This window comes from Dromaius novaehollandiae, chromosome 4 (assembly GCF_036370855.1).
Source record: "Dromaius novaehollandiae isolate bDroNov1 chromosome 4, bDroNov1.hap1, whole genome shotgun sequence".
Taxonomy (NCBI): Eukaryota; Metazoa; Chordata; class Aves; order Casuariiformes; family Dromaiidae; genus Dromaius; species Dromaius novaehollandiae.
Window position 1 is genome coordinate 87,500,225 of NC_088101.1, and position 22,522 is coordinate 87,522,746.

Genomic DNA, 22,522 nt, shown 5'->3' on the forward strand with positions numbered 1-22,522 from the left:
GACATTTTGTTTATTACAGTTTTCTCCAACTTTGGCCAACATAAACAATGAAAGAACGTTTTTCAAACAACATGTTACTTATTTTTACACCAAAAAAAAAGATGCATTCTAACACTCATTATAAAACAGATCCTACCTTCCGGCTGCTGTTTGCTGGCAGTCTCTGTTTCTTTTATATTATCTCTTTCATGAACTTTGTCAAAAATTTCATGTTTTTCAGTTTCCTCTTTATTTGCTACAGGGATCTCTTTGTCCATTTCCTGTCCACCTGCTGCAAGTATCTTATTTTCTATTTCCCCCCTGGAAGCTACAAGAGATTCCTTTCCTTTTGAGATTGCAATAATTTCTTCTTCTGGACTCATCTCTCCTAGAATTTCCATTTCTTCTGGTCCTGCAACAGCAACAATATCTTCCTCTTCCGCTCCTGCAATGGCAGCAATATCTTCCTCTTCTGGTCCTGCAACGGCAACGATATCTTCTTCATCTTCATCCTCATTCAGATTTTTCCCCATGAAAGTGTTTTCTTCTTCCTCATCCTCCTCTCCAACTTCATCTACTGTAACAAAATTTAGTTCCTCTTTTAGACGATTGAAATCAGCCAGAAAATCATCTTCATCTTCGTTGACTTCATCTAAAGTCACTAGAGGGGTATCTTCATTGTCCTCCTGTATTTCATCTACTGTCACTAAAGCACTGGGATCATCAGGCACCTGAGAGGAAACAAAATCTCCAGAATCCTCCGCAGCCACTTTATCATCATCTTTTTGTTTCACTGCATCCTCACTATTTAAATCCGTAGGCTCATTCAAAGGCAGCTCTTCCACTTCCCCTATTTCATCTACAGTTACTAAGGGTTCTGCTTTCAAATCTTGTTCCTCAAAAACTGACCTAGGGACATCTTTATGAAAACTAAGGTCTTCCTGCTCAGATATCTCATCCAAAGTAACAAGTGACTGTGGATCCTTTACTGCTTCTGATATAAGTTCATCCTCTTCAATTACTTCATCCACTACAACCAGACCCTGTGGATCAGCTAGTGCGTCTAAATTAGCAACTCCCATTAGTTGTGCCGTCATGTCCTCCTCTTCTCCAATTTCATCCAAAGTGACAAAAGATAGTTCGCTTTCAGCAAGGCGTGCTATGGAGCTCTTCCCTTTCCTTCTTTTAGAACTAGGCTCAGAAGAGTTATTTTTAGCACCATCTTTTCTCTTCCCCTTTGGTGGATTTCTACGGATTTTAATGGGAGACTCAATTTCCTCTACTACTTCATCCACAGTAACAAACTCATCCAGATTAAATGGAAAAAGTTCTTCCTCCTACGAAAAATAAAAATATGAATTTAACAAAGTCCACCCAACGACACAAGCACCCCCAACCTCAGGGTGCCTCATGAAAAACATCTACAAACTGAAATTGACTGAAGGGAAAAAAATCCAAATGGACTTTAGGATAGAAAAACAAAACAAAACAATAAAACAGGCCTTCAGTCTCACGTGCAACATTTTTCAGTATCAGCATTTGTGTTAAGTAAGCCGAAAGAATTCAGAAATCCAGAGCATTTTTCAAAAATACAGTTGGATGAATAGACAAAAATGTATGCTTTTATTAAAAACCGGGGCAATGATCTGAATACTCATGTATATTTTTTACCTACACTTGCAGGAAGACTAGTGAATATCTGAATACCTCAAGAGTATCCTTGGAAAACATTATCATCTTCTTGCCGTGTCTCATACCTCTTCTCTAAGTATATGCTGTTGGTCACTGCTACAAAATAGGCTACTACATTAGATGGTTAGATCCAGTAATTTCGATCTCATATAAGCTTCTACACATCAGTAGCTAAGTAATTTTCTGACCACAGTTGTTCTCTGTATTTATGAGTCCTCTATTTACTCTTCTTTCACAAATTTGTCTTTTACTTTCTGAAAATTAATTTTCCATGGCTACAAATCTTTAGCCTTATGATTTTGTCCTCCTTCATCCTCATGCCTCCCTAGAACACCCTTCTTCCCCAGCCTTTTCTTTTTCAGGCTGAAGAATCCTTATCTGTTTAGTCATTCTTCACTCAGAAGCTATTCTGTATCACTTTAGGATGGTTTCTGTGTGAATCATTCTACACTTACCTATGTTTAAGGTCCATTTGCCTTTATCATTCAGTTACTAAGCATCATTAGATCTTTCTGCAGTTCTTCATAGTTTTACTACCTTAAACAACTTACTATCGTCTTACGAATCACCTCACTATTTATCTCTTTTCCAGATTAGTCATAGATTTAACCACAAAGGCACAGAGTCCCCTCGTGACCTTTCTTCACTGCTCAGGAATTCCAAGCCTGAGTTTCCTATCAGATAGCCAAGCATTTACTCTTTCCTTATTATCCTAGGAGAGTTTTGCTTCTTAAAAAGCCTTTGGGGAGAGATTTCATATGAAGTTTTCTGGAAATTTGTATGAATCGGGTCCCTCTTGCCCATAGAGTTGCTGTTTTCTTCAAAAAGCTCTCAACAGTTTCCCTTTAAAAAAGTCATGCTGGTACCAATATACCCCATTCATCCACACACCCACTAGTTTCATTAGGTAAACGTTTTTACTCACTTGTCCAGTACGAACATCAGATTTCCTGGTTTCTAGTTCTCCCACTTCCAGCAGGCTTTTAAAAAAACCCGGCCTGCTAACCACCACCCAGTTCTTCGATAGCAAGGCAGGGCACACCGTTTAGTTCAGTTATTTCACTCTTAAAATTGACACTCATGGGAAGTTGTGTCCTGATGACTATTTGTTGCTTTATCTTGCTTATTTGTTTTCAATCTCTCGACCAACAATTCAGTTTCAGAAAGGTTCTCTGATGGCCCTACACCAGACCCTAGGGAAGGGCTCTCAGTACTGGAACATCCCTAAATTCCTCTATAGTGAGCATGTGGGAAAAAAAATCTGTTAAGGTCTGACTAGCCCTACAGATTCTCCAGCACACTTGCTGCTCCTCCTGTGCCGGCTCTATTTTACAAGGTGGAGCTGGGGGCCTGAAGGAAACCACTTTCTGGGGAATGCCTTACTGTATTTTTATGTTGAAGACAACAGAGTCTGAGCCCTTCTATTTCTCCTCCCATTGAGACCTTCTCTTACTGAAGAAAAACTTATATCTAAAACTCCTCCTACCCTACACTTAGAACATGCCAGCTTCCATCGTGGCCCACGCTATTTGTTCTAGGCCCACTGAAAAGAAGATAGTAGCAATTTAATGCCATATGCAGCTGAGAACATCTAGAGAAAGATGGATGGGTGGATACTGACTTTAACTAACACAAGTTATTTTTAGCTTATTTCGGTAAACAGTAGTCAAATGTTGGGAATAGATCATAACGTTTTGTTCACTGTAAAATGGCTATGCTGTTATAATCAGAATGGTAGGATAAGGTGGATAAGGTGTGTACCTGAAGTCTATTAATAAACTAGACAGTAATATGCATATTAAAATCCATTCCACAGCCCAAAATTATGTATTCAATCTGTTCAATAAAGGATTCTGAAATTTTTTCTTTGAACCATTCCATCCTGCTAAAGAGCCTTTGTGTCTAACACAAGAAAGTTGAAAAACAAAAAGAAAAAAGAAAACACTTGCTCACACAGAATTTTAAGGCCAAGGCAAGATGAACTTTGTCAGAGAATAAGACTGTGTACTTAAATACTAAAAACAATCCCCCAGCACAAAAATGAATTTGAAATTCAAAGGTTATACGTCTTCTCTGGTTTTTTATTTTTTATAAGCTAATAAATACTAGGAAGAATATATGCCTCAACATACATGATGGAGAAGGTTCAGGAATATTTAATGCAAGGTGGACACAGCATAATATCCACGAAGAAAAAGTGAGAAAACATATGGTTATATTTTTAACTTCAATCAAATGTTACTGTATTCTTTCTTCCACAAAAGGCAGAACCCAGATCTTGGTGCGTATGAGCGGTGCGACAGTGAAGAATAAAGCTGTAAGAAGCAACTGACATCCCAAAACTTCTTTCAAATAGCGCAGAGTTAACTCTCAGGGATTAACGTCAGTGCATCCGCAACATGAGATCTGAAGGCTTTACGTGTTATCACTGTTACCATCAACTTCACAAACACACTATGCGGGTGATGCCAGATGTCTACATGGATTTAGATTTATAAAAGAACCCAGGTTGTCAACTCTAGCCCAGGAAACCCTTTTTCACTAGTGACCTGGGGGGATCTTTGATTCGATCTTGTAGTGCTATTTCTACAAGTTCACCAGTATGGATTTTTAACACCTTCTTTCTGCTTTTCTTTCCCAAAACCCAAGCTACCACAGAGAAAGAGGTCACGAACATAGGCCTTCTTTTATTTTCCTTTCAAAAAGCAGGCTCTTTAGTGCCTGAAACTATAGGTTTCCAAGCTCTTATTCAAACTAGTAGTGCAACAAAAATGTACAGTAATCCTTGTTTTGCAGAACAACCCACTGGAAATAACCTTGTATGGAAGGGGCATGGTGAATGGAGAGGTTCTGACTACCTTCTGTTCACAAAATTGTTTATAAAGAGCTAGAAGACTTTCCTTCCTTTTCTCACAAGTGTGATGATGAATAAAGATCAGTTTGCAACTGGGCATCCAGTAAATCAATTCTCCTCTTTCTCAAATAGATGATATCTAAGACCCAAAAAGCCTCCTTTTAACGCTCATGTTCCTGAAGGGAGTTTCTCTTCCAAATTACTTGACTTTACAGATTTTTTTGCCAGTACTCTGTAACAGCTAGTAATATTAAAATTCCTTGGGAAGAATGCTTAAGCTTATTCACACACACAAACACATAGTCTTTGAAGACAATCTGTACTTTAAGTTGAGTTAGAGTCTTACCTCTTTTTGCTTTGCACTGCTGCTAGTGCTGCTTTTTGAAGTTCTAGTACTTGCACCAACAGAAGCCTGCAAAATTAGACAAAAGTTCACATGAAACTAGTTAAGCCAAATAACCTGTCCACAAGCAAAAAAAGCAGCAACTTCTTCCCTTAATGAACTTTACTAAATTGTCCAGATTGCTGCTTCTGATCACATGCTCGACAAACACCGAACTAAGCCAATCATCAGTGGGAAAGTCCAGGCATACAGTCTCTAGCAACAAGTCACAGGCAATACCTTGCTCAATAGCCTCTTCTCTTTTCAGTAACCAGTGTCTGTGCAGGACTTGACAAAGCAAATATCAGCTCGCAGAAGGACAGAAAGCTTATTATTTCCCATTCACAACTAAACCAAGAACATAAAATTACAACACTCAATACAGACTTGCTTCAAAAATACCTTCCTGCAATTTTATCCAAGTAGCATTTTCAAACCAGTTACATACTCGAGCTGCGCACAATGCATGTAAAAGCAACTGGTTGCCTGCTCTCTCACTATTCCAACTTGTCTGTTGGCCCACACCAGCTCAGCGATTTATGGAAAAGGGAAGGGGAATGTAATCTTATTGTCTCATACTCAAAATCTGAGAGAAGCATCAAGTTAGTTACTGATCAGCCACACGGAACCGGCCTTCCTGCCCTCCTCACCTTGTTGCCGCTGTTGTCTTTCTTCATGCTGGATGATCTACTCTCTCTGTCTTGAGACTGTTTTGAACTAGCCCTAGATTCCACTCTTGAGTCCTTCTCTTGCTGAGATGAATTCCTCTCATTGCCTCCCTTTTCATCAACAGTAGCACTTCTGTTCACTTTAGATTTGCCGCTGCTATCTGACAGACTTGATCTGCTGCCACCAGGTCTTGGATGACCCACTTCTTTTGATGCAACTTTCTTCTCCACAGCTGCTTGGCTTCGGGTCTCAGGTTTCGAGGAAGCTTTCTGCTCCTCTCCTTTATATAGGGAAGTCTCATTTCTCCGTATGGGAACCCTTGCCTTTGATATATCAGGAAGAGACACCACTGCCTTTAGAATTGTTCTACTAACAGAGGAAGATTCCTTGACAGATAAAGATGAGTTTGATGGAACTGCTTTGTGGGTTTCATCAATTTTTGCTTGTTCTGTTCCTTTATTTTGATGTGCTTTGATTAAGCTTCCCTCATTGTTTTCATTCATGCTTTTTTCAGCATTTTCAACACCTGCCCCAACCTTGGCCACAGATTTTTCAAGTTTCTTCTCTGTCTCTGTCCCAGTCTTGGTCAAAGGCTTTTCAGGTTTCTCCTCTGCAGCGGTTTCAACTTGGAGCACAGACTCTTCCGATTTCATCTCTACATCAGCTCCAGCTATGTCCAGCTTCTTCTCCACGGCTGTCCCAATTTTAAGTACAAGTTTTTTCTCTATTATCATCCCACTCCGAGTCACGGGCATTTCAGTTTCAGTTCTCGCAGCATCTGAAACAGGGTTTTTTTCTGGAGCATCCAACTTGTTTTGTTGAGTGTCAACAGAAGACGTCATCTCCGCAGAGGCCACGTCAGAACCGGGGAGCACTGCTTCAGAGACAGCCCCTGTCGGCTCCCCTGCTGCCGGGTCCACAGCGCAATCTGACTGCACACCTTCCAGCTTGCCCACATCACCTAATGCTTCTGATGGCTCAATGGCAGGAGCAGACAATTCTTCAGCTTTCACTCCCATTTCCTTCTCTGGTGCAGACACAATAGCAGATTCAAACGACTCTGATTCAGCATTATTTTTAACTGCCTTTTCTTTCTGAACACTGGCAGGAGGCAGTTGCATCTCTTCTGACTTTACTTCAGGTATTTCAGTATCAGCTGGTTTGACAGATGCAACGGTAACTTCTACTCCAGCTTCCATTTTCCCCACAGATGTTTCTGGCAGTCTTGCAGCAGACTCCCTGACAGCTCTTTCAAGATGGGACTCAGAGGGCTCTATCTGCAATGCTGGCATCTCGACTTTGACATTAGAGATGGAAATGGGTTCTTTCTTTGCCACACTAGGCTCTACTGGAGGATTAGCAGCTGCTGTTTGCACCACTCCTGATCCCTCTGGATATTTTTTCAAGTCAGAGCTAAACGTATTTAAAAAAAACAGAAGAAATCAAACTATGTTGAGAATTCTATAGTTACCAGTAACCTCTTGACGCCAATGGTGGGGGATTTCCCGATGCATTAGTGCTTAGCATTTGGAAATCTAGCCTATCAGTGTTAAAATGGTTAAAAACATTGAGGCGAATAGCTGATCAGTTTTATGCTTTTGTTTAATCCACCTCAGTACTGCAAGACTCATACTTCACATCACATTACTCGTAGTTAGAGCTCTCTCAAGGTAGTACTCACTATAGAGGTGCCCTGTGACCTCGGAGCTGATATGAACTCTTAAAATTTAGATCCCCTGATGCACAGCAAGCCATGAAAGCACATATACAGAGACAATAAAGCCTCAGTCTTCCTGCACAGAGTTTTGCTACGCTTGAAGACAGTAGACTCTGCAGTCACTAACCTAGAGAACTCTTCCAGTAGTTAGGAGTCTGAAGTTTGTTCATTTTTTGGGTTGGTTTGGGGGAGGGGGGAGACTGCTTTGTTTTTAAATCATATCGATCTCACACAGTAGCAGGGAACACAATACACACACAGAAGCTCCTTTCGGCCAGGTTGTTTTCACTGTTTCACTATTCTTACTGTCAGCTCCCAAGATAATAAAGCCCAAGATGACAATGCAGAGGATAGTACTTTTCAGAGAACTTCAGTTACAGTCAAGTGCATTATTCTTCTCTGAAAGAAAGAATCCTCCATAGATGCTCTTGGGAAACTTCAAATTTTGAGATGTCTATGCCTCTTTTCCCACAAAGATCAAGGAAATGAGCATCCTAGTACCACAAGCACGTCAAGATGGAAAGGTGCTGAAATACCAACTCTGATAATCTAGCTAAGTGTCGAAACAAACACAGAAGCGGCAGACAAATACAATTAATCAGCGGTTATGCACAATGGAGCAGACTGTACTGTGGTTTCTCAGAACTAGGTATATGCGCAAAGAGCGCACATTTGTACAAATCCTCATGAAAATAAAAAAGATAAGAAAATATTGCCATTTTGGCAATCCTCCTGGCATGTTGTCATCAAGAAAATGGAAGGCTAGATCAAACGAAACTCAGCGCTGGAGAAAACACCAAGTCTTGAAGCAGCCAGATGTGAGAGTTAGTAAGACGAAGACACAATACATGAAGTCAAAGATGAAAACAGGCAAACTCAGTTAAAATCTGTGCTCTGCAAGCACAACAAAAACACCAATAATCTTGATGGTTTCCTCCAGACTCGATGGCATTTTCATCTGCTGTTACAAAATGTGAGAGGAGAAAGAAGAAGGGATATGAATTCTGCTTCAAAACCTGTTACAATACCAATTTAATATTGGCACATTTGAAGTATGTCATGACTATTTATCAGATAAATATTTGCAGCAAAATACGAGGGTATCCATACTGCAGTCCTCCCTTGGCAAAGCGGCAGTCTCACAGCATTTCAAGACTTGACAGGAACCATATCTAGGAGCAATGGATCGTGCGTGCTCCAAGCAATGTACCTCAAACTTCTGGGAACTCCTCTCAGAGCCTGAAGCTGTTCAATTCACAGTAACTGAAATCTTACGAAAGAAGAACAACCTCACTTGCTCATTCAAACATCACTTGCTCATTCAAACATCACGTTTTTCTCTAAAAGTCTTCTGAGACCTATAATCGATTTAAATTGTTACATCCAAATATTTTGTGGGTAAGTGTGTCTCATGAGTATTTGAGCAGTCAGGTCTGATCTGCTTTTTAGGCAACAGCATCAGTTTACTCAATCACAAGAAAGGTATTTTGACGCTGATTAAAAAAAAAAAGACATTGATTGTATTCCAAAAGCAAAAACCATTTCAATTTATTCTCTCTTCTCACAGACCAAGAGGTTCACGTCCCATGTGTCTGTGTAGCAAAATATTACCTGGATAAGTCAGAGCACAAAGCCCAAAAAGGCAGCTCTGAAAACCTAGGTTTGCCAATGATACACAGAAAGCTTAATCAAATATAGGCTCTAATGCCTTGCTAAACTGTACCCAGCTTGGCTTCTTTTTATACACTTTTTACAAGGAATGGAAAAATGACAGTGAACACTGGAACCACACACTAATTGTATCTCCAATGGCATACACAGAGTAGCATAAATACACATGTATTATCACCTACACAGTTCAAGTGAGATATTAGTCTCTGGACCCTTAGGACTGTACACCTCCCTTCATGCCTACACACCCCCTTGTGCTTCCACAAAGTCTTAGTGCTCTCCAAAAATGTAAAATGCACACATCTGATAGATTCCAGCTGGACTACGAAGTAATGAAGGACAACTCTGCAGAGGAGGCAGCAACGTGCAGAGATAAAGACAAGCAAGCATGACAAAGCATCAAGGTATTTGAAATAACTGGTGCAAGGACCTGAAAGATCTGTTAGGCATTGGAAAAGAAATAGCACATAGATCTACAAGACAGATTTCCTGTACAGCAGTTAGCACAAAGGGGTGAAAACAAGTACCCGATGCTGAGTTTCTGCATACCGTGTCACTGCATTAGCAGCCATATTCAGTCATTACTACCTGAGTCAGCAAGGGATAAGACTTTGCGTTTCAGTTCTAGAAGTACCAGTAGAGAGAACAGAGGCTGTGTCATAACAGAGACTATACTTTTTTTTTTTTTTTTTTTTACACATTAGCTCAGAATTAAAAGGAAACAGTAGGACAGCCTTTGATTCTTAACAGGGCAAAGAAAGGTTTCAGCTAATTTTGCTGAAAAAAAGCAATGGAACAAAAAGCAACTAAAACCACATCAGCATCCTTGAAAAGAACAGAGGTATTCACATAAACACTTCAGTCTCCTCAGTCACAAGGTTGGTTGTCCAAACCGAGCAGGCAGTCATCTATCAGGCTTTGAGAAGCATTTCAAAATTTGTTCAAAATCACCTCATCACCCCCGGCAATCGAGAGGGCAGCCCCTCTGCTCCCCAAGTTCTGCTGTTCCCTTCTTCCCCATGAAGATGTGACATGGTCTTCCCAAGTATAAAGGTATTTAAGGCATTTTCTACTTCTTATAAAATATAATTCAAAAATAATTGGTCAGGTCACAAAGGCCTACAAGGAGGTGACAGTTGCCTCAAAGAAAATCTGTATGTCATTACTTGTACGGAAAAATTTCAGCTTTTCCATTTGTCCACCAGCCACGGCAGTACGCTGAGCAGAAGCTGGGATTCACGTAAGAGCAATTGGTTTTATTCAAACTATAACCGCTATCTAAAGCCCACCAGTCTGGAATCAAAAAGGTTACCTGCACACTTAAGCATGTGTGATTCAGAGTAAATTTGGAACTTAAATGCTTCCAAAATTGAGCAGGGCCTGAGTAGAACTGAATCAAATAAGGAATGTCTAACTTTATCTTTGAAAGAAACAGGTTTTGCAAATACATTAACAGTCCAAGACAGCATAATGACATTACTTTAAACTGAAATTCAGGATCACAATTAGACAGCCTTTTTTTTGTTCAAAAAATTATCTGGAAATATGAATTTGAGTCACAGGAGATGCTTCAAGTTGTGGCTGTTAACAGGAACTACTGTGACAATCTATCCTCTTATAAAAGGATTTCAAAAAATAATCAAGACTCTAGAACCAACAAACGGTTGCTCCACACTTAAAAATTTCACTACAAGCAAAGTGCCTGTAAAGCAGTTTTTAATGGAACATATCAAAATCATCATTGCCCATTTCTAGATTCTAATGTTACAGTAAAGTCTAGACATTTGTTTAAATCAATTTAGGGACCTGCATCACAGCATTAAGTGCACATTACTAACTTAAGCAAGGAAGTTTCCCTTTATTTTTAGCATTTGGGAACAGACACTATAGTGCCAGGTGCTCTGAGAGAGGAAAGTGCTGCAAGATGAAATAAAGTGATCACTTCCTGGTTAAATGCAACAAGAAAAATTCTTACAAAACACGTATATCCAAACATACCTTCCAGGACCTGCGGCAAAATCCTGGCCGTAATCATTAAAACAGTATCTCAATGAACTACACAGAAAACAGAATCTCACCCCATTTTTCCATGTGCTTTTAAGCCCCAGATTCCTAGGCAAACACGAACATCAATACACTAGATGTCCTTCACACACAGAACACACAAAAGACTGAAAGAATTAACAGTATGTAACAGTAAAGTCATCTTGCAGCAGGTCTTTCGGCATGCATATACTGCTTAGAGAAGTGAGTAACCTGCTTGATCTTGGACAGACATTCCATGAACACTATATATGTATATATATATATAAAAACTTAAATATATGAAAGGCATACCTTCCTCTGCTTGGTTCCTCCTTTTTCACTTCTTTTTTCACAACTTCAGCCTGAAAGGTATAAAGCAGTGTTCAATATCTACGGTTTCTAGAAGCACCAGTGGAGAACCTGCATCTCTGACCTTGTCTAATTAACACCACCATGAGCCCAAATTTAGGCATACACGGCTTGAAAGATCAATTGACAGCAAACTCTTCTCAACTGCGAGTGTGCAATTCATAAGATGCCAAATAAAAGTGCATGGCAGCATAAGAGATTTTACTAGAAGTTTACTACACAGAACATGCGGCATACCACTACAGCTTAGCTCATCGCATCTTCAGGGCTGCAATGTTCCTGAGCAGAATTGGGTTTTGGTCTGTGTTATATTTGGAGGAGGGAGGGTTACATAAATCTCCCAGGCAGCACCTTCTTTCCTGTACTGGTGAGGAGGCTAACAGCTGCAGAGCTCAGAGCGAACCACAGTTATCTTGGCAAGTGAGTATTATATAGAAAATAACAGCGGCACACCTTTTTCAAGACAAACTGCATTCAAAGTCAAGCAAGTATCATACATCTGTAGAAAGCCCAAAGCTAGACTCTATTCCTTAAAACCTGCTAAAGTAGCATTCATTTCCTAGAGGATGACTGTGCCTTCTTACGTTCAGTTATAACACATTATAGCGGAGTGATGCTTGCACACTTACAAATGTTTTTTTTTCCTTCAGACTACCTGCAGAAGGTAAGAAAGGCTTCTAAAGAAAATAGCTTATGGCAAACGGAGCTATGAGCTTAATGCTCCTGTGGTATCCAGGTGTGTAATTCAGATTCTGGCCCCACAGTCCGGGAAGAAGAGCAATACACACAGAGGCAACCGACTCAGAAGGCCACGAAGAACGACGGAAGGAAAAAACTTTTCTCTCACAGAGCTCAGAAATTTTCCTTTCCATCTCAGATACAGGTGAAAATAAAAACTCATGAGCATATTTCCAAAATACAGACTTTTTTTTTTAACATTTGTGCAAAAACCATGACAGTCTTATTGACAATCATCAGCACTGTACCAGCTGCAGCCATACTCCCAGCTGCACACTCCCCTACCCACGAAAAGAGGGTGAAATGGGGTACGCCCCACAGGTAGACCTTCCTTATCACAACAACATCAAACAACGGAAGCCCATCAATTGTCAGCCACATCTGTAAGCACTGTTTAAGATGTATTTTAATGATGGCATAATCCGAATTCAGACATTATCAGTGAAATTACAAAACCAAAACCAGAATGTGATTAAGCAAGCGCTTACATTACTGCTGCTACTGTTCTGCTGGCATCAGTTGCTGCTATATGGCTGGTAAACTTTCCTAAATTAGTCGAGCACTCTGTATCACCCAAATTGTCCAGCTGGAAAAAAAATACTATTTTGAAAACAGAGTGCTGAATGCCGTTCTTTGTTGGCGCTGAACTCTGTTCTGACGAAACATTTATAGTAACAAAGGCATGTTATTCTGTTGCTATACACGATATAGGGAACAGCTATAGAAAGCAGATTTGAATCGCCCAGTGCTCCCACAATTCATCCTCAGAGGACGTTCCTTAGCAGAAGTGCTTTCATGAATGATATTTTGTTTATTTTTCAGTGCTAAGTGGGCTTATTACTTACATATTCTGTACCTGAGAAAGAGCTCATAAGCCTGAAGATTTAGTTATTTTCTCCAGCTACACAAGTTAGTCTAATAAAAAAAAATTAACTGCATATCTAGTCTCAAACATTTAGAATTGTATTTCACATTCTTTAAAATTATCTGAAGTTTGCTATATAAAATGAAATACAAAATAAAGTGGGTCAGAAGAGTGCAATTCATCCCAGACAGAGATTCTGCATCATGCAGTAGGGGAAAGCAGAGAGAAAAACTCTTTGGACATCTAATCCAGCCTCTTGAGTCAACCAGCACTGATGAAAGAACACACTATGCACCTGATTTTAGTAAGCAGCATTTCACCTGGAACAGGACCCTGTTTCTCCCTGGCACCCTGCGCCAGAGGTCCGAAGGGATTCGTGCAGGCCAGCCCTAACCTCCCACTGCCATCCTGGTGATACCGCAGCAGCCAGCTCCTCTCCTAGAGATGCACTGCTCACAAGAAGCATTAAGCCAGCACTCTGAAGCAAATGCATTAAAACCATTTATTTTCATTGTTGTTATACTCAATCTACGCTTTTAGAAGCTTTGAGAAACCTTAACACACTTCTAACGACCAAATGATGCCCTTTAGCCATGGACTAAGGCTCAGAACAAGAGGAGGTGTAAGAGCTGGGAAGGCAAACTCATCACAGAAGCTGTACAGACACCTCAAAGATTCAGACTTACAGAAGGGTAAATAACTGACTGATTTTACAAAGATCAGAATCTGCACTCACACAGTAACTGCTGCTCAGCTTGGAAAGGGGCACTACAAATCCTCCAGAAAGACATCTGTGTGCCCAAAATCACATCTGATCGTCTACCATCACAGATGCAACTCCAAACCTACTGCAGGAAAGCCATACCAAAAACAGACATCTAAAATCTCTATTGACACACAATGTCTTTAAAAACGTGAACCCTGAACGCCATATACCTACCCACTGATCTTCAGAAATAGAGATGCTTTTCAAAAAAGCAGCAGAAATTGCCAATGGAATAGAGAAAAAGCTATAATACAAGCCAGTGATTAGCACACAACTTGTTCTTAAAAAAAAATTTGGAAATTCGTTGTGATACCTGATGAGAAGATTACTGACCCCTTCATCAGCACAGTAAGCCAAAGTACACACCTGAATAATTCTTTTTTCCCTGTTGAAATAATAAACTGATGACCTCGCTACCATTAGGCACCTGAAGTTAAACTTTTCCTTGGTGTTAATAAAAAAAGAGAAAAAAAAAAAAAGAAAAACAAACAAGAGGCACATTCTCTTGTCTCAACAGTATCTCAAAGTCATCTCACTGGAAAGGAATAGAAACACACAGGGAAAGAAGACTCCAAGGATGGAATTCACATGGATCATCACTTAAAAAAAATAATAAAAAAATAAAAATAAAAACACCTTTGTCTCATAAGCACAGAGTTTGATTTAAAAAGTCAACTGCACATGCTCTGTTCTGAATCTTGGCAGAAACTGCTGAAAATCAGCTCATGTTGAACAGGCTAGTCGGTCCCTATTGTCTCAGTTTTATACCAGCTTAAAAGAGCAAATGTAGCTAGAACTCAGAGGGGAAGAAAGCCAACCTACATCCTCCTGCAATAAACATAGTTTGGAAGAAGTGGCAAGAGACGAAGAGTAAATCACTGGACAGACGCATGAGAAAATTCTTCTGTTGAGACAGGATAAGAGAAGGAAGCTGAAAAAATAAGAAAGTGCAGGGCAGGGTGTCATGCAGAATTATTAAAATAAAAATCCTCATGTTTGAGTGCAGAGTCAACAGCGCTTTACCTCCATGTTCTGAGAGCTGTCTGGATACACGGTCTCCATTTGGAAGCCAGAAAGCTATTAGAAACATGGCTTTTCACGCTCCCATTCCTCAATTAGAGCTCCTTATATACCCAATCCAGCATACACTAATAGACTCTTTTCTCACTGGTGTTTCGCTGCTGCAGTTTGCTGTCCTTCAGTAAATCGCCAGCTACTCTTTATGGAAAGATTGTTCTATTCCCTAAAAATAATATATTCTTGAGAAAGAAGAAATCTTACCTCAGCAGACTCTCCACCGGGAGACAGCATACAGGTCAATGTATGTTCACCCATATTATATGGATACTGTTTCAGGAAGCAGTACATCGATTTAGCTGACTTGGGACTATCCAGCTGTAGAATTGCCTAAAAGGAAAAAAGTACAAACTTGAGAAAAACTATTACTTCTGTCTGATTTCCGTACTTCAGAACAAATTTGATAAATTAAGTTGCAATAGCATGTGATAGCGAGTATTCCTGAAGTGTTTCAACATCTTCATTTTAAATTAGCTGTAAGTAGCACTTTTTGATAGAATCATGTATGTTCTGGAGATGGGAACAGTGGACTCTCCTCTATCTGAGAGGCTGATGGAAGAAAACTCTCCTGTTTGGAACTGTCTTCAGAACTAAATAAAGAGCTGCATTACGAAACAGCAGAGCCTTGAGCTCCCCTCCCCAAATACGTCCAATCTTCCCAGTACGTTCAGCTTTGATTCTGCTGTAATTGATGAGTATCTTCCCGAGAGGGAGGACTAGGGAAAGTGCTTGCCCAGGAAAAAAAAATAAGAAAATTATAACTGCCTATCAAGAAAACAGTAAAATGAACTACACGAAAAAGTTTATCTGCTATACTGAAAAATAAATCTCTCCCTTCTTTACCTCTTAGTTATCACGCACAACAGGACAAAAGAGTTTCAGCTGGAAAACCCTAAAGGTGACGGCTGTTAAAGTTGTGTTTTAAAGATGGTATTATTTTTCTTCTTCTCTCTCTTCTTTTTTTTAAGCAAGCCTTTTACAAACACACTGCCACCGCCGCCATCACCACCACCCTTTTTTATTTTTTAAACCTCACTGTCCTTCCAGGCTGTTTGCTTCAACTCTGGCTATTGAGATCAGATCGGAAAATATTTGATGGAACAGCTTTCTATCACAAAGTGCTGATTCAATGGAATTAAAGCATTTGCGATTCAATTCAACAGAATTAGTTGAAAGTCTGGAAATTCGCCTGCGAGGTTTTTCTGACTACTGAGTTCTCTCTGCAGCCAGCTCTTCACTGCATTTGAAAAATCTAATAAAAGCTGTAGTTTCACAACAAGAAATATTATCTTCCTGTTACAAGAATCTTCACCTGTTTCATGGTTTATTAGAAGCTGGACACTTAAAATATCCCACAGTAATTGCAGTAGAATTGCTTTATAATGACTAAAATAAAGATATATAAACAAACAGTGCATTTTTGGTTTAGAAATTAGATTTCAATTCAATGTTAAGTGCAAAAATAACAACACTGAAAATTAAAACATCAAAATCAAAGTGCTTTGAAAGTGAAGTCATATATTTCAAAGTGTCCAACAAAAAATAATGACAGCAATTGTGACATTTTCACTTCTCATTTCAAAATGGATTTTTTCCCCAACTTTCCCACAAAATGGGAATTTGTTTTTCCCCTCACTTCTTCCTTCAACATCAAAGATTAACAATTTTTCCTGCCATTTGGGGAAGCTTTACTTTCAGAGTCTGGCAAACTGTTTTGGTATTAATCAGGCTGGATAACAGCCTAAAGTAATTTTTTCCCCTTCCCCACTGCTCCCAACAAATAAGATAAACTATTTTCTTGTTGAGGGTGGGTGAGAAAGAAGGCCTACATTCAAGTCAGAAACGGATTTCTCGTTAGCAGAACATTTTTGGTACTGGGAGATGAAAAATCCAACTTTTTTTTTTTTTTTTTTTTTAATATGGTGCTTCACACAGTAGAGAAAAAGCCATGATTTACCTTGTTCTTGTTCTTCAACACCACATAATGATCCACCTTCCCAAATCGCAGTCCCACACAAACTACTTCAAGTTCTCTGTATCCATCATCTGGCAAGTTCCCAAGATGCACAAATTTATTATGTATAGTTTCAGTATTTACCTAAATAAAAGTAACCAAAAAAATTTGCTTTGTGTTAACTTTATTACATATTTTATTAACAACTACTGCGCTATATTAGAAAAAAAGTCCCATAGAAAGCCTCTGTATTACTTAGATCTCACCCAAAGAGAAAGCAGATGCACACACATCAGAAATTCACATTTTCAGATTCACACCAGATTTTCCAGTTTCCCCACACAGCCCATCAAAAGAAACAGCTATACTTCCCAGTAAAGAATATAAAACTTAAAAGGATCAAACTGAGTGCTTCATTTTAAATCATCAATTTTTAAAATTAACTAGTAAAATTTAAGAAGCACTACAAAAATACAGCTGAAGTTTAAATAAGATCTGGTATTTTGAAAAGGAGGTACAATCTAGTCAGATCATAAATCAAATCTAGTCAGATCATAAATCAAAGCACAGAAACCTATCTGAAAGATTCCGGTCCTGTTTCTTAAGTTGGAGTTTGGTTTATACAGTCAATTTGCAATGACAGGAAGATCCCCAGTCAAACATGACCTTTTGTGTGTGTCAATTTACATATGAAGCTTTATAGGAATCCCTGTGGAGATTAAGAATGTTCCTTCCATCATATTAAAATTTGAATTTATTATGACTATGAGATGCTATGAAGATTTAATTAGCTACTTGTTGTCCAAACCTAAAAAAGCAATGGTGGCCGAATAGCTCCAAACCAATTACCCAGGAAGCGAAACTTCCCTATTGACCTGAATCTCCCAGGGTGAAAATTCTCCTCCATGAGCAGGAGCGGTACCTCGACACCAAGGTGGAGCACCAGTAAGCTCCTTGCGATGGAGCCTCCGCTGTAGTATGAGGACATTCAACTCGAACTGGTAAAGTTTTCCATACTGGTGAAGGTTCCTTTATCACCACCACCGTGGGGAACATGCTAACAAGGAGACTAATAAGGCTTTTCTTACCAGGAAGGTCTCTGGCACAGAACATGAGTGAGCTAACAGAAAACGAAAAGCTAACATCAGTAATGTAATGCCAGCAGCACTATATGCTGAACCCTAACAACAAATTTTTTGTGCAGTATTAAAGTGAAAGGCCCTGGGGCCCAGAGTCAAAAGGTATCAGACTTGTGAAATCTCAAACAAGTTTCAACTTTACGGACTTAAAAACTGGTTGGATTTTGGAAACAGAACCATCTCCACCCTCAACAGGGAAGAGTTTTTCTCCTCTTGACAAGTTTGATGTGATTTTCTTCCATTATCCACTATTTTACCAGGAGTAGAAAAGAAGTATTTCACCACACCAGAAGCATAAGGACAAGGCAGCAGGAGTGTTGATGGTAAGAACTCAGATGTTTGTTACTGCCAAACAGTAACCACAAGGATAAAGCAGATATCCCCTCAAACATTCGCGATTGAAAATTCAACCCTTTCAGGGTTTCTTTAAAAATAACTTACTGATGACAAGGCTCTTTGCAATACACTTTTTGGCCAAAAACAACTAGCATCTGATACTGTTGTTCTTAAACTCACTCTTGTGAGGTTCTCGTGCCAACTTTTAAGCCCAGGGATACATATTCTGACCCAAAGACTGAATTTGTATCAAAAATGTCTTGAAGGTAAAGCTAAAAATATTTTTCACAGAAGAAAGATGGAAAAGTTATTCTTTCCTTAATCTCTACCTAGCTACGAGGCACAAAAATGCACTGTAAATCAAATTCCAGCTTGCATTTAGAAAAGCTGTGAAGGAAGAGGAGAGACAGTAATGGAGCCACACTAGCCTGAAGAAAGTGGAGAGGCAGAGACCAAAAAAATCCGTCTAAAAACATACTAAAAAAGCAGGTAGCATTACTGCAAAATATATAGGCAAACACCACATATTCTCCGAGCTACAGCGGTCCAAAGCTCATTGATAAAGTATAAAAAGTTGAAACAGACCCATGACAGAGAAGAAGGGGCTCACAAAGGACTATTAAATGTTTAATTCCTAGCATTTCATGCACCATGGAGCTAAATTAAGTGGACACTTGGTCCTCCTATTCCTTGTTTATTCTCACATGAAAACATATATAAGCATCTAATTAAAGAGCAAGCTTAGATAACGATTCCGTTAGCTAGTATTTCAGTTCCAGTAAGAGGAATGGTAATTCCAACTTAGATTAATCTATTTTGATAGCATTCAAAGGAAAAACTAGATTGCCAGCAACTCACCTTAGGGTCGGAATCTTTGATGATAGCAGTAAATATTGCTTCCTAAAAAACAAAACCAAACCAAAAGGGTTAGACTTGAACTGAACTGTAAAATACAGCTCCACTAGCAGCAGCTAACTAGGAGTCACAGACTTCATGTGAGGAATGAAAACTTTTCAGTTTCTGCTTTATTAATAAAATCAGCAGCATCAGCACTTCCGACATCTGTGCTATTGTGGTATCACCAGCCTCTCTCCCCGAAAAAGAACATTTGTGATTGATGTCCTGAAAGGGAGAGAAACTACACGAGTCAGAAACTGTGACACATTCAGGGCATAAAGGATTGGTTCAGTAACAAACAACTCATAGCCTCAGACAGCAGGACCCAAAAAGATATTGAACACAGATTCTGTTAAATAAGACACACTATAAGAAAGAAAGTATAAAACAAACTGTGTATAAAAGTCAGCTTAAAGATAAAATCTTGCTCTGTATTTAAATTTCATTACGTATCTTAAAATTTCAATATTCTTTCCTTTTTTCTTTTTTTTTTTTTTAAACTTACCTCATCTTTTATAGTCTTATACTGAGGTACCATGTTGATGCAGAGCTGATTTCCATCCAGTGACATGGGAAAGCAGGTATAAAATTTAACCATGGAATCTGCAGATTTTCTATTTATTTCTAGATATGCCTTTAAAAATAAAGAAAGCAAAAGAAGCTGTAAGAAATCTGAATTGTAGCAGAACAGTCTCAAAACAATACCTGCTGCATTACATTATCACATCCACATTTGCTGCTTCTCTAGGTAGAAACATTACTGAATACTAATTAAAATACCTTTTTATGAGATGATAAAATTAACACATCTCTCAGTCCTCCAAATGGCTTTGCTAGGTTGGAAACTTCCTCAACAGAATATCCTTTTTCAGGCAAGTTTGAAACAAGAACCACACATGTGTCGTCAAGTTCCTGTAAACAAATGGAAGTAAATATTATTACAGGTCTTCCTTCAACTCAACTGCTGTATTACTATAGAGAGCATTTATTATTACTGTGTAAAACCACCTTTAAACTGCATGAAGCCTGAATTACTAGCACTTGCTTAAAAATATGTAATTACACATGTAATTACCCCAAAACCAAGAATTATATAAACCTTTTCGGATACGGTAGCAGAAAGTGCTAAGCAAATTTGTTTTTACTCCACTCTCCAATGATGTCATGTAATAACCCTAATTACTGCTTAATTGAGGATGTAATTCTAGGTTAAACTAATTCTGCACACACCTTGGGTTCTCCCTGGCTCTCATCAAAAACTCAAACCAAACCAAACCCCTTTATAATTATGCCACTGTTTTGTATCTACAATATGCCCACATGTCAAATACTGCAGGTCTGTACTATGCAAATATTGCACCTCAAGAGAATATAACAGAAGAAGGAGAAATCCAGAGTACAGCAATACAGATGATCAGAGACCAAAGTAGCTTTGGTTTAAGGAAAGACTGCAGAAGCTCTGAGGAGAGGGGAAAAAAAAAGCCTGAAGCGTGATATATTGGAGGTCTATCGACTCACAAACAACAAGGAAAAATTAAAGAATAAACTACTCTCTATTTCTCGCAAGAACTAGAAAGCACTGAATAAAACTAACAGGTAGTGGATTGAAATCAAAGGTAGCACTTTTTCAGACAGCACACCAACACTGAGAAACTCATCACAGGATGTTGTTCAAAAAAAAAAAAAAAAAGTATCTGATCACTACACAAGGAAATCCAGAAACTATACAGACATGTCAAGGGAAATGTTACAGGAAAAGACAGCTGTAGTTTTAATGCTGTAGCTTCTCTCCAGTTACATGCTGTGCCCAAAAAAACCCCAATAAGCACCAAAATTTCATGCTGAAACATATCTTCATAGACAACAGAATGATCACTTTCCTAATTTATTATGAGCTAGAACCTTCACTATGGAACCAAAAAGCAAACACAAACTGGTAAATACTAACAGCATGTTCTAAACAGCTGGGACTGTTTAGCCTGCAGAAGACCAAGGGGGATCTTATCAATGCATCTGAATATCTGAAGGAAGGATGTAAAGGGGATGGGGCCAGACTTTTCAGCAGTGCCAGTGACAGGACAAGAGGCAATGGGCACAAACCAAAACACAGGAAATTCTGTCCGAATCTCAGGAAATACTCTTTTTTTACTGGGAGGGTGACTGAGCACTGGAACAGGTTGCCCAGAAATGTTGTGGAGTCTCCCTCCTCGGAGATATCCAAAAGCTGTCTGGACATGGTCCTGGGCAGCCTGCTCTAGGTGACCCTGCTTGAGCAAGCGGGTTGGATGATCTCCAGAGGTCCCTTCCAACCTCAACAGTCTGTGATTCTGCAAAATCAAAGCAAAAATCCCCCGGGAGGAAACCTCCACCATGAAACACACAACAGAATAAAAAGAGCATGGTGTAATATACATTGGAGAGACCACTGTACTTAAGACCAAAGGTATGAAAGCACTATTTTTTAAGTTTGTATACTTGCCTCTCTCCTGTATCATGCACATTCCAGACAAAGGGTTTTGTTTTTAACTACATTGTCAGTAACATCTATCCATACACTTTTAACTAAATTCACACCATATTTGTACTTAAAACATCCAGATTCAAGTAACTTTAGACTGACCTTGCTAACTGCTTCCACTGATTCTTCACTCTTTGTAGTCACTATAGTAGTGTCTAAAAAAAAAAAAAAAAAAAAAAAAAAAAAAAGGGGGGGGGGGTTAATTCAGCAGATTTCTTTAAATACTACAGAACCTTTAAAACTTCTTACATTATCCATACATTTTAATCACCACTGTCACTAAGAAAATTGAAATACTCCATCACTTAACTTACAGCAACAAATGACGTGGTGAGACACATGGAATGTTACGTAAGTGCATTCAGAATGTTTTTTAGTAGGAATTTAAAAAATCAATTAAAATAGCTCAATTAATATTTGAACACTTTGCTGACATTAAGGCTATAGCAGTTCAATGATCACAACTACAAAACTTTCTAGTAGACACATTAGGACTTTGTAGGTGCCCAGCACGCACATACTTGCTCTTTCTTTTTTCCGGAGCAAGTCCACAGAGGTATCTCAGAGGCTCAGAAAAACATGGAGAGCAGCAAACAGGAAAACACCAACCAGACCAGACAGGCAAGCACAGTCAAGCATATTGCTTCTACTGTAAAATGCTTTTATCTACCTATAACTGTTCAGCAACTATAACCTAGTGGAGACAGCAAGGACAAACTATTATCACGCATAGTAAATAAGAATTAAGATACACTTAAACTATATTTAAAACAAAGACTGTTACTAGAAAATTAAAATATCAATTATAAAATATAGGGAAAATAGTGTCTATTGAACCAGATCTAATCAGGAAATGTAAAGCAATGAGATAAAA

The 22,522-nt window shown here is 38.9% G+C and overlaps 1 protein-coding gene across 1 annotated transcript in view; it reads right to left on the reverse strand.

Annotated features, from left to right (window-relative positions):
* The window catches only part of ZNF638 (zinc finger protein 638), a 63,049-nt gene that overhangs the window by 4,200 nt on the left and 36,327 nt on the right, over positions 1-22,522 (reverse strand). The window contains exons 14-23 of the mRNA XM_064511689.1: positions 21,751-21,803; positions 19,911-20,042; positions 19,636-19,764; positions 19,092-19,133; positions 16,762-16,902; positions 15,009-15,134; positions 11,302-11,351; positions 5,558-6,989; positions 4,872-4,937; positions 137-1,316 (exon numbers count right to left, since the gene is read on the reverse strand). Of these exons, the coding sequence (XP_064367759.1) occupies positions 137-1,316; positions 4,872-4,937; positions 5,558-6,989; positions 11,302-11,351; positions 15,009-15,134; positions 16,762-16,902; positions 19,092-19,133; positions 19,636-19,764; positions 19,911-20,042; positions 21,751-21,803 (3,351 nt within the window). The remainder of the gene's footprint in view (positions 1-136; positions 1,317-4,871; positions 4,938-5,557; positions 6,990-11,301; positions 11,352-15,008; positions 15,135-16,761; positions 16,903-19,091; positions 19,134-19,635; positions 19,765-19,910; positions 20,043-21,750; positions 21,804-22,522) is intronic.